This window comes from Musca autumnalis, unplaced genomic scaffold, assembly GCF_047663935.1.
Source record: "Musca autumnalis isolate F117 unplaced genomic scaffold, ASM4766393v1 scaffold_2, whole genome shotgun sequence".
Taxonomy (NCBI): domain Eukaryota; kingdom Metazoa; phylum Arthropoda; class Insecta; order Diptera; family Muscidae; genus Musca; species Musca autumnalis.
The window spans coordinates 137,366,644-137,379,240 of NW_027411755.1; the positions used below are offsets into that span (position 1 = coordinate 137,366,644).

The 12,597-nt window shown below is 37.8% G+C and overlaps 1 protein-coding gene across 1 annotated transcript; it reads right to left on the bottom strand.

Moving 5' to 3' along the window:
* Positions 1 to 2,326: 2,326 nt before the first annotated feature.
* Positions 2,327 to 7,884, bottom strand: Cog8 (conserved oligomeric Golgi complex subunit 8). The gene is made up of 5 exons (XM_073966048.1): positions 7,532 to 7,884; positions 7,006 to 7,478; positions 6,732 to 6,945; positions 3,314 to 3,492; positions 2,327 to 3,242 (listed from the first exon to the last, which is right to left on the bottom strand). Exons 1-5 carry the CDS (start codon positions 7,584 to 7,586, stop codon positions 2,460 to 2,462), a joined length of 1,704 nt encoding a protein of 567 aa, XP_073822149.1. The 5' UTR covers positions 7,587 to 7,884; the 3' UTR covers positions 2,327 to 2,459.
* Positions 7,885 to 12,597: the final 4,713 nt, after the last annotated feature.

Consider the following 12,597-nt stretch of genomic DNA (forward strand, 5'->3'; position numbering starts at 1 on the left):
CTCGAACGGTTTTTAATTGTTTTCCGAGATTTGATTCGTCAAGGTGTTTGGGCCATAGATCTCTCTTGTGGGCAGACACCAGTTTTTCGATTTGTTTAGTGGGTGGTTGAACACGGTGCTCTTGAACCGACTTTAAATGAAAGGAGCATACACCTGAGAAGTTTTTGCGGATTCTGAAACTACAATGTTCAAAGATGAGAAAAATGAAAAACAAAAAAATTACCGGAGGGCTTTTTAAATAAATCGCCGTCAAAGTTCACATTTTTAGGGTTTTTTTAGGTTTTCACGATTTTGCTGGGAAACCGCAAGACCTATCTAAATGAAACTAAAGAAAATGTTGAAGCCGTAAAAGTTCTCTACAATATTGTCCTTTATTATATTTTCGTAGGTTTTACCATTTTTGAGGTATAGAAGTTCAAACTGGGACAATTCAATAACTGTATCAATGTCAGGACTGCAATTTCCCAACTTAAACTTATATATCTCAAAAATGGTACACCTTAGAAAAAATTACAGAGCAAATCATATACGATTTTCTCTAGTCCGATCTCGATGACTCTTACCGTTTTCAAGCAAATCGTGAAAATGTAATAAAAGAAAAACCTAAAAAAGTGACCTGAACTCAATAATGGTAAAACCTAGGAACAAATCATAACGGACAATCCTCTAGAGAATTTTCACAACTACAAAATTTTCTTTAGCCCCATTTCGATAAGACTTGCGGTTTCCAAGCAAAATCGCGAAAACGTAAAATAAACCTAACAAGTAAGAACGGCGTTAAGTTCGGCCGGGCCGAACTTGTTATACCCTCCACCAAGAGTTGTATTGATGTAAAATGGAACAATTTCCCTTTGTTTATGAAGAAGACTATATTCCAAATTTCAGCAATTTCGGTAAAGCAATGTAGCTAACTTCCAAAATAACGAAATTCGGGGGGTACCGCTCTATGAGGGCTTATTGAGGCCACAAACTTCAAAATACCGAAAACCGGAATTACCGTTCTATGGGGGCTATATAAAGGCGTGGAACTATACCGACAAATTTCTGGGAGAAAGTTTTGTACCCCCAACGAAGTCTAAGTAGCAAATTTCTGCCATTTCGGTGAATTATTGTGGCCAAAACATTCAAAATACCAGAAAATCGGGAGGTACCGTTCTATGGGGGCTATATGAAGGCATGGACCTATACCGACAAATTTCTGTGGGCAAGTTTTATGCCCCCAACGAAGACTAAGTACCAAATTTCAGCCATTTCGGTGTGATAATGAGGCTAAAACCTTCAAAATACCGAAAATCGGGTGGTACCGTTCTATGGTGATACATCAAAACTTGGACCGATGTAGCCCATTTGCAATATCAAACATCGTAGGAGTAATATAAATGCCCATACCAAATTACAAAGCTCTATCTTAAAAATTGCGAGCTGTATCATGATTTCAACAGACGGACGGACAGACGGGCATGGTTATATCGACTTAGAATTTTACCCTGATCAAGAATATACATACTTTTTAGGGTCTCCGATGAATATTTCGATGTGTTACAAACGGAATGACATATTATGGTGGAGGGTAAAAAAAATGTGAACTTTAACCGCGATTTATTTAAAAATCCCTCCAACGATTTTTTCTTGTTTTTGGATTTTCTCATCTATGAATATTGCTGTTTCAGAATCCGCAAAAACTTCCAAGTATACGCGGTTTTTACTTAAAGTTAACTAAGGCGCACCGTTCATGACATTTTTTATAAGGAGGCGATACAGTCAGTGAATTGTCACAATTTGAACTTCTATATCTCATAAATGGTAAAACCTACGAAAATATCATAAAGGTCAATCTTGTAGAGAATTTCTACAGCTACAATATTCTCTAATTCCATTTCGATGGGACTTTCAGTGTCCAAGCAAACTCGTGAAAACCTAAAAATCCTAAAAATGTGATCTTTGACCACGATTTATTTAAAAAGCGCTCCGGCGATTTTTTTGTTTTTTGATTTTCCTCATCTATGAACATTGTAGTTTCAGAATCCGCAAAAACTTCCCAGTTGTAAGCTCTTTTCATTTAAATTTGGTTTAAGAGCACCGTGTGATTCCTTGCATCGGATGGCTTTTCTTTTCGTATAGCAGCCCTTTGGTCTTGTATGTTGTATGGCAACGGGTCAATACGGTATCGAAGAACCCGCCGCGGTGGGATTGAAGTGGTCACTGTTTTTGGTGACTGCGCATCCTTAAACCTAGCCTTACCTGTAATTTTATTGATCATATGTATAGTTCAGCTTCTTGCATTACACAATACCACTCAATATTAATAAAAGTATCTTAAAACATGTCCTATTTAAATGTACTATCGATATATTTAAGAAATATTGCAATGATATATTATTCTTACTAAGTGATTAAATACTAGAAAAATTTCGTCATAATTACATCAACATGAAAATAAGAAGCACATCACAACTAGTTTAACCTTCTGCTGTGACAGCAACATTCGTTCCTTCCATCTTAGCAGCTGGTGGCTCCGATTTCGTCATAACTTCAATTTTATTTGGCACCAAATGTTTTAGTGGTTCCAAAATTTCCTTTTGTTGCAAATATGTAATTTTCATATTTTCCAAGGTGTTCAGATTCACACCTAAATGACTGCACAATGCTGTCGTGGGGAAGATGGCATGAATACAACGTTGTAAATAGGGTATCATTTCATGGGCAAAACAATAGCATAACTTTGAAAAAGTCTCCCGTTCACTTGTAGTAAAAGCCTGTTGTTCCTGACGATAAAAGGCTAGAATACGTTTAGCTACCAATTCCAGTGATTGCTGCAACGACAGCGTTACGTCATTTGCCAATGCTGTGGGCGCACAAAGTCGCAAATCGTTGAGGGCATTTAAGTAGCCATTACACAGAGCAGCTAATGGATGGAAATCCAATAGGGTTTCTGGTGGAGAATATGATTCAATGTCCTTATTTTCATTCTTCGCCGCCTGACTTGACCTGGTGTGTACTGTTATTTTATTTAGAAGTGTGTATTTTTCCAGTTCCCGCTCGAATTGCCCGTTGACATTGCTGATGGCATTGAAGAATTTCTCTTTGATAACGCGCACAAAAATCGGAGCCATCAAAGCACGAAAATCAGCACCAACACGACTAAACGAAAGGCCAAAGTACATGCATTGTCCCAGCACGGTATCGAAGGAAGTAATGCCACGTTGTAAATCCATTTCCAGAGTTTTCAAAAAATCAGAAATCTAGAAAAGAGGGAGATATGGGGTTTGTTAGATCTGAATGGATAATGCCATAGCATGCCAAATTGACTTACCTTCTCATGCAACCAAGATTGGAATAGACGTTCTCCATCACAGCTCACACCCTGCAGAGGTTTGTCGTTTTGTGGTAACGCCATATTGTCTTCTTCTGGAAATATAGCCTTGTATTGAGTGATGATGTTAAAGAGATTAACACGCGTAACTTCAATAGTTTTGGTAAGGTGTTGCTGAGCTGAAATTAGATTTGGAAAAAAAATATTTGCTTATAAAGTAGCTATAAAGTTCATATTAGATAAACTGTACAGTGCCCTCTAGCGATGTCTAGTAGCGTAACGATTCATAGTAAGAATAGACACCCACCATAAATTCGAACTTAGCGAATACAATAACCTGTATATTTCGAAATACATAACATTTTTAATTCAGATATAGATGGCACTGGATATTGTGATATTGTCACACTTCGAAGCAGACGTTATCGGCATTACATGAATGAAATACTTGTATCATCACTCAAATTCGATCATAAGTAGAAAACTTCCCAAATATTAAGAACGTGCTTTATTTACATCAGGTACACCAAGCACAATTAATATCCCACGACAAGGGGCTCGACACAGGTTGAACCGAAACCACACAACACGCGAGTTTCGCCCAGTGTCATTCCGTTTGTAACACATCGAAATATTCATCGGAGACCCTATAAAGTATATATTCTTGATCATGACCGATATAACCATGACCGTCTGTCTGTCCATCTGTTGCAATCAAGATACAGCTCGCAATTTTTAAGATAGAGCTTTGTAATTTGGTACAAGTTTCTATTACTCCTAGGATGTTTGGTATTGCAAATAGGTTATGTCGGTCCAGGTTTTGATATAGCCCCCATAGAACGGTACTACCCGATTTTCGGTATTTTTAAGGTTTTAACTTCATTATCACACCGAAATGGCTGAAATTTGGTACTTAGTCTTCGTTGTTGGTAAAAAAAAACTTGCCCCCAGAAATGTGTCGGTACAGGTCCCCGCCTTAATGTAGCCCCCATAAAACGGTACCTGCCGAATTTCGGTATTTTGAAAGTCTGCCACACTGTCTTCTTCATAAACGAAAGGAAAATAATTGTTCAGTTTTACTTCAATACAACTCGTGGTGGAGGGTATAACAAGTTCGGCCGGGCCGGGCCGGGCCGAACTTAACGCCGTTCTTACTTGTTCTGTTTTGGCATATTCCCAGATGTCAGCTTCGGATTCTTTTGATGCGTGGCGGGACTGAGAAAAAACCCCTGACCAGTTTCGATGTGTTCTGTTTTTTACAGTTTTTGGGTTGCTCCAGACTTGTCCGCTTGACGTCACCCCTTTATCACCACATTCAATCGCACGGCTGTTTGTCACTCCGGTCACACCACACTCAAATATCGGTGAGATATTTGAATCCAGAGGTTCTTCTGGATTCGTTCAAGCGAGGGACTACGACCGGGACGGACTATGTTGATGTATGCTGCGTGAACACAGCCCCAGTGAATCGTCCTCGTGGTCAGAGTACGACATTCCCAGGCGACCTATAGACCCAACATTAGTTCGCTTTTGGAAGGTCATGCGACAGACTGATCGTAGGAGACTTTAATGTTCATCATTAGTTGTGACATTCGATCCTCGGAAACGACCAGACGGATATAGTTCTGGCTGAGCAGGTTGATAGCTCTACGTGTTGCACGGACAATGAGAAGGTCCCTACCAGAACAAAGTTCACCAGATATAACCTCTGAACGTCGCACTTTCATCAATCATGGGAAAGGTAATTGGCCTAGTATAGGGAGTTCACTAATTACCGGCAGAGATCTAACGAACCCTGCTAATTTTCGGGTAGCAGAGAGGACTTTCCGAGGTCGAATACCCCAAGTCAGATCATATTTTCCAGGAGCAGATTGGCAAATGAGCATGATGAGTTTCGTCGTGACCCCAGTGACCCCAGAATCAGGGACCTGACATTGGAATTTAACAGGTTGGTCGGTGAGCGTAAGCGCAACATGTGTCTATGTCACCTGAAGAGTTACAACATTGGAGTCGTAATAAGTGAGAAAGAAGGAAGATAGGACCTCAGTTACGTTTGGCGACGTTACGCTGAATGATCCGAAGAGGTGCGCAAGTTATTTGTCGAGCACCCCGGGAGTGACAGGGCGAAAAGAAGAGTACAACGTCGCATTAGATTTCTTTCTGTAGAGGAGGAACCACCATTATTTACAATGGATGATGTTTGGAATGCCATCAGGAACGCTGAATTATCCAAAGCATTGGGTCCAGTTGGAATCTGCATGGTAATAAGCAGGATGAGCCGGGAGTCGAGTATCTCACCAAAGTTCTCAATCTGTCGCTGGCCACCCACATCGTTCCCGAAGTCTGGAAGTCTGGGCAGGGTGGTCCCGCTACTGAAGCCGAGCACGGATACCATCAAAGGTAAATCGTACAAACCGATTTCCCTTTGTCGCCCGTAGCAAAGGCTCTTGAGGCTTTACTCCTCCCCACCGTTAGAAATAGCTATCCAGTTGCCGATCATCAGCATGGGTTCCGTAAGCAGCACAGCACGACAACAGCACTGCACACCATCTACACACATATTAGACAAGGACTCAACCAGTGCAAGCTGTGTGATAGAACAGTGATGGTGGCGCTTGACTTATCAGTAGTCTTTGATACTGTCAGACACTCTACGCCTGTTTGAGGACATTGATCAGACAACCCTCCGGCCAAGCTTGAAACCTTAAGTAATCAATTATATGGGTGGACGCCAGTCGTAGGTGGAATTCAGGAACAAGAATTCCAAACCCCGTGGAGTGAAACAGGGAGTCCCAATGTGGGATGATATCTGCGGAACTGTTTAACCTCAGACAGCATCGATATCGTAACGTATGAGGATGATCTTACGATCATGGCGTTAGATGCCTTCCCGATCTTACCACAATTTTCTATGCGGCCACTCTGTTCACCAAATGGACGGTAGTGATGAGAACAGAGTTGAATATCATCGTCGATGGTAGCAGAATTCCGGCCACAAACAACCCCAAAATTCTGGGTCACATTCGACAGTATGACGTCCGCGCACGGCACAGCTGTCTGCGACAAACATTGATGCAGGAACAAGGTCCTCAAGTCCCTAGCCGGCAGTACTTGAGGTGCAGATAAAGAAACCTTGTTTACCACATATAACGCGATAGGTCGGTCTGTGGTGAGCTTTGCGGTGCCAGTGCGGTCAGCGAATATAAGTGCAACGCGATAGAAAAATACAATCTACGGCCTCTCTTGAATGGACCGATTATCTTTTATATCTATAAAAGCCGGTCGTATGTGCAATTCAGGAACTGTTTAACTTCTACCTTTACTGAAAACTCCGATACAAACAACCCAAGATACAAGGACCTCACAATTTTAAGACATGCCCACTAAAACTGTGAACATAATCACACATTTCTCTTACCATCATCCATAGGTATAGCCTTCAACGAAGCAGTGAACCAAGCATCTCTTGCTTGTAGAAATTTCAATTTCAACTCATTGGTGCCGAAGGCTTGCATGCGTCGCAGATAACCAACAATTTGTAAACATTTGGGTAATTGTAAATCCGTACGAAGTTGGGCCACCAATTGGACCAGCATTGTGTGCCACAACGATTCAACAGAATGGACAATACTCTATAAAACAGAAAAATAAATATGAAATAAGAAACTATTTAACCGAAATTTCTTACTTACCTTAACAACTAGGATATGACCTTGATTTTCACCCATCTTCTGTACATAGGCAGCCAATTCAAGGGCTTCTTCATAACGTCCCTCGCGAATACAACGCTCCATTAATTGTGGCAGCTCTAATATCTCCAAAAGTTGAGCATTCTTTTTCAATGTTATCGAATTGAGTCGTCGCTGCTCATTAATTTCCACCGAATGTTCAAGGAATGTTTCACATTTTTCACTTAGCTCCGGAAGTTTTTCCACTACGGTACTAACTTGTGTCTCGGCTTTTTGGAACTCTTTATAAATCGAACGTGAATTTTCTGCTGTTTTGATAAATGTTTTATAATTTGAAATAGCCAAATCTTGGGTTTGCTCTACAATATGTTTGGTTTCCTCGGCCAGACGTGTTTGTTCTTTCTTCAATTGATCGACTTTATACGAACCCAATTTGTTGAGATAATTGAAAAGTTCTGGGTTATCGGCAAGATTTTCTGTAAGTGATTTGTAGTTAATTAGTGGTATATTTACAAAATGTTATACAAACCTGGTACACCATCAGGAAATATTAATTTTAAGACTCTTTCACTTTCCAAATCCATAATTTAGAATTATCAAGTTTCTGGACAAGTTTCAATAAATGAATCAACGGAGGAATTGGAATTGCCACGAAATCCACGAAATACACTAATGAAGAATTACGTGAAAACTGAGAAAACAGCCGATAAAATACAGGAATCAAAACAAAGGGAGGAGTAGGGTTTTACAGTAACAAATACGATGTAGGGTTTCCGAAATTCGTAGTTATCGATAGTTTTGTTACCCGTCGTTTACAAAAGACAAATTTGGGCAAGCCATAGCAAAGGTTCAAACCTTTTTTATAGTCACGATTAAATTTAATGTAGAATTTTTATAATTTGTGTTAATTGGTATGTTCCAGAACTGCAAGAATCTAACAGAGCATATATATGGTCTGTTCCAGTGCTGCAAGAATATACTAATTTTTACTATTTTTTCCGATAACAAAAAATAGTAGCTTCTTGCAGTTTCTGAAAAAGAGCAATAATAAAGTTCTTAATGCTTTAATGTTTTACACAAATAATAAATGTATTTTATGTTCTGTTCCAGTGCTGCAAGAATCTACTATTGTTTACTATTTTTTCGATATCATGGAGGAAAAGGAAAAATTGCTATTGCAATTGCTTGAATTCATAAGAATAGTGTTTTCAGGGGATCCATTGCCCCGGATTTTATCATTTGGGGTGATACCGGTGGCTATTAGGTATTTTGTTGCATTCTGTTCTGGTACCTGCGGTTGTTTAACAAGTATTAGTCACAAGCAATTGTTGCTGCTGTTGTAGCGGAGTCGGTTTCAAATTGTTTCCCATTTATCAATATATTTTTTGTGTTCTTCTGCTTTCCTGTTCGTTTTTCGCTGATGTTTTTTTTTTTTCGTTGCAGCTGATGTGAGTTTTGAGGGTGCATCATTTGGTGTTGTACATGGTAATCAATTGGAATTCGTTGCACACGCGAGAACTATTGGCAGAAAAGACAAAAAACTTTACTCAAGCGTTGGATGTGTTTCAGCTTTAGAGATTAATGTCGGTAACGACCAAAATTATTGTAACATATTTGCTTTGTTCCCGTACTTTTTAATAGTAAAACTCGTAAAAGAGAGAAAGAGAGAAAAATTGTTGTCACACAAAAGTTTTTTCAAAAAGTTCGGGAACGCAGAAATAGAAAAAACGTCAAAAAAGCTGGAACAAATGTCAAAGTCGGCGTACCAGCCAATCAGACGCCGGCATCCATGTTACCATTTTTTACACGCTCAAATTTGTCGAGTAATGCTACGTTTATATTTACGAAATCCACTCGATTTCAACTGTCAAATCCATTGCTTAAACGTCAAATGAAATCCAATTGATTTCAGATGAGTTTTCATTTGACGTATACGCAAAGGAATTGACAGGTGAAATCGAGTGGATTTCGTAAATGTAAACAATACATAAAAAGCTTTTAAAGAGAGCGTCATTCAGCGCCTTTTTTTGTTTAAAGAGAAGTGAACATTTTACAACTTTTTTGTGTACGGAAACGGATTTTCGGGTAAAATGTGTAAAAGTCGTGAAAGCTATTGTCGAAGAAAATAAAGTAGGGAAATTGGGGAAAATAACCGTGACAACATGTCGCAAGATGGTGGAACTGGTTCCGAAACGGCTGTAAAATGTTATAATCTCCAAAGATTGCTAAAAAATCTTTAGCGTGTAACAAAAATGCCATTTTCTCAAAAAAATATGTAAAAGGCAAAATACTTTTTTGAGGTAAAATAGTTTGTGTTGTTATAAATTTTTGCGAATATCTGCAAGACCATTAAGCCTTCGCAGCGGTTCTTGAAGATATTGGATATTAAAAAATCCACAAACATACTACATACAAATATTACACTTTTTGACCATTACTAGGCGTTTACACTAGACAATTTTCTTCAAATACAACTCTGATTTACTAACACATACATTCTTTCATAGACAATCGGGTTAAAAAATTTTTAACATTTTTGTAAAAATAAGTGAGCTTATAATTAAAATGTGATGAAAACAAAAGAACATGAACAAAAACGAAATATGTGAACGGAAAACAAAAATAAATCGATGATTTTCTTTAATAATTTTACAATTGTTTTTGCAGTTGTCGGACGCCTACGTCACACAGGCAACTTTTGGGATTTTGACAATCAATACATGAAGCCAACTTTCCTGTAATGTGTAAACGCGGGGTTAATTTGATGGTTTTAGACGAATTTATTGAAATTTTTTAATTTTCTAAAGAGGCAAAATACTTAATTGAATCACTTATTAATTTTTACAGATAATTTTTAGTTCAATTTATTTTTCATCACAAAAGTTTTTAATTCAAATGTATGCGTTGTTGTTTATTTGCCGGCGGAGAAAATAAAATGAAAGAAAATGCAAAAAATACGCAATGAATAAAGAAACAAAACATAATCTGCGAGTACAGGGGTGTGTGTACCCCATGATACAATTAAATAGGTATATGCCTCAGCCCAGCTGATCGAATCTGAAACGTCAAAAAACTAGGAATTCGCCATGAAAAATCAAAACAAAAAACCATGGTACCATTACAAAGGTAGATGCATCGGCGAATTGTTACAACAAAGCAACTTTTTTGTAATGTAAACTGTCAAAATTTTCGCCAAATGGTCTCTTGTCGTCTCTTTTTATCGCTTGTGTTTGTCTATAAAGTGTAGACATGCTATCTCTTAGGGGTAGTTTACACTATATGTAAATGTCATATGACATGAAATTTCCCATCGTTATATATTCGCTAATATGTACAATATTGGAGATTTTCCTTACGCGATTTACTCTGTGCATCCACACCAGCAAAAATGTATAAAAACTACGTCTCCACATTGCCTCCGTGGGTAGATATGGAATATTTTTATTTCGTGTCATATGACATTTACATATAGTGTAAACTACCCCTTACTTACCGAATCATATGATTTTTTGTTTTGATTTTTCATGGCGAATTCCTAGTTTTTTGACGTTTTAAATTCGACCAGCTGGGCTGAGGCATCTACCTTTGTTATTGTACCATGGGCCAAACCTTAACTAGGCGTTTACACCAGACAGTTTGTCATCAAATACAACTCTGAATTACTAACACATACATACATTTGTCGGCTGTCTTCCAGCCTTCCATCATTTTTTCACAGACAGTCGGGTTAACAAATTTTTGACATTTTAGTGAAAAAGAAGATGATAATTGAAATGCGTTGAAAACAAATGAACATGAACAAAAACAAAATATGTGAACGGAAAACAAATGGAATTCGTTGATTTTCATTCATAATTTTACAACTGTTTTTGCAGTTGCCTGGACGCTTACGTCACGCAGGCAAGTTTTGGGGTTTTGACAATCAATACATGAACTGAACTGTCCTGTCATATGTAAACGCAGGGTAAAGTTATTTGGAAATCATACAATTATTTATTTTTTTCATTAGACACTTTTTTAACAAAAATGATAAAATATACCAATATGAGCAAAGAGGGGACAATATATCATACGAGAAATTGTAAAAGTGTAACACAGACTTTATTAGTTACCCAGCAAAAAGTTTTCCTCCAAAGAGGCAGTTAAATGATATGTACCAGTGATCTGGAAGTGCATCAAATTATGCATTTTCACTCATGATTTTTACAAGAGCGTGACTACTGAAAGAGGCACTCCATTGCACTGCATTTTAACTGACCCTTTGGCACTGCATTTAAACTGACCCTCTGGCACTGCATTTTAACTGACTCTTTGGCACTGCATTTTAACTGACGCTTTGGCAATGCATTTTAACTAATCCTTTGGCATTGCATTTTAACTAACCCTTTGGGGTAGAATAGGAGGCAGTCCTATTTTGAAACAGGCATTCTGCGGAAATTGTGCAAGCCATTACAAAATATGCCAGAACAAATAAAATGCATTTATTATTTGTGTAAAACAAAAATATTAAGAACATTATTACATTAACACAAATTATGAAAATTCTCCATTGAATTCAATCGCAAACATGCGTGTTTCCTCCGCTCTCCATTTGTTCCAAGCTGAACTGTTTTTACTTTATTTGCTAAATGGGTTGTCTTCCCATCACCAGTTAAGATTTCGACATGTACTCCAACAGCACTCCATTCGGAAATTTATTCACAAATTAAATATTATTTAGTTTGTATTAACAAATGTTTGGAAATGTTAACACGCTTATCTCTTTTTGACAAATGTATGCCGCTGCCTGTATAGATGTACAAACTGATTTATGTACATGTAGGGATCTCTAACAACTGCTAAAAAAATGTAGCGAACGGAGTGCCTTTTTCACGACTACGTTTGGACTGCATCGGATGCTGTTAAATTGCGAGGAATTGGAGTGACTTTTTCACGACTCCGCTGAACTGCATCAAAACATGCCGTGACAGAACTAGTTCACATTGCACTACTTCCAATTTATTTTGCTGGGTATTTTGTATGTATACGTAAACAAACAACAGCTGACAGTTTATATCCTCGAAAAGCTAAGTGTAACCAGCAAAGATTAACCCACTGGATCTATTAAACCCAGTGGGTTAACCTTCAATAGTGTAACCGGGGTATTATTCCTCTCTACTTCCTCGCCCATAAACTCAATTTTCTTTTCCATTAACTTTGAACGTCTAATGGCAATATCACACCATATGCTTTTTCACATGTATGACATCAGCTGGGGCTGGATTCTTATTCTATGAAAATTTGAAATGAAAAATATTAGCTTTATAAAATTTTTCATTCGACAATTATTTCTTTTATAAAAGTTTTCATTTTAAACTTTCATAGAACAAGAATTAAGCCTGTGGGGCATGGTAGAACAAATACAAGGTAAAGTTAATACTACAACAAATACAACTCGAACAACAACCACAAAGGAATTGTTTTTTGTTTGTAACGTTACTGCCAGTTGTATTTGTAAACAAAACAAGGAAATGTCTATAAATTATTGGAATTTAAAAAACTAATAATTTTTCACATTTGGTTGAATATTCTGGAAAACATGAATGAAAATTCGTT

What these genes read in the sequence shown, in the direction of transcription:
- Cog8 (XM_073966048.1), bottom strand. Translation starts at nt 7,586, where the DNA reads ATGGATTTGGAAAGTGAAAGAGTCTTAAAATTAATATTTCCTGATGGT. An exon ending in GTCATATCCTAGTTGTTAAG is followed by an intron (nt 6,946 to 7,005) that starts GTAAGTAAGAAA and finishes TCTGTTTTATAG; the next exon opens with AGTATTGTCCATTCTGTTGA. An exon ending in GGCTATACCTATGGATGATG is followed by an intron (nt 3,493 to 6,731) that starts GTAAGAGAAATG and finishes ATCTAATTTCAG; the next exon opens with CTCAGCAACACCTTACCAAA.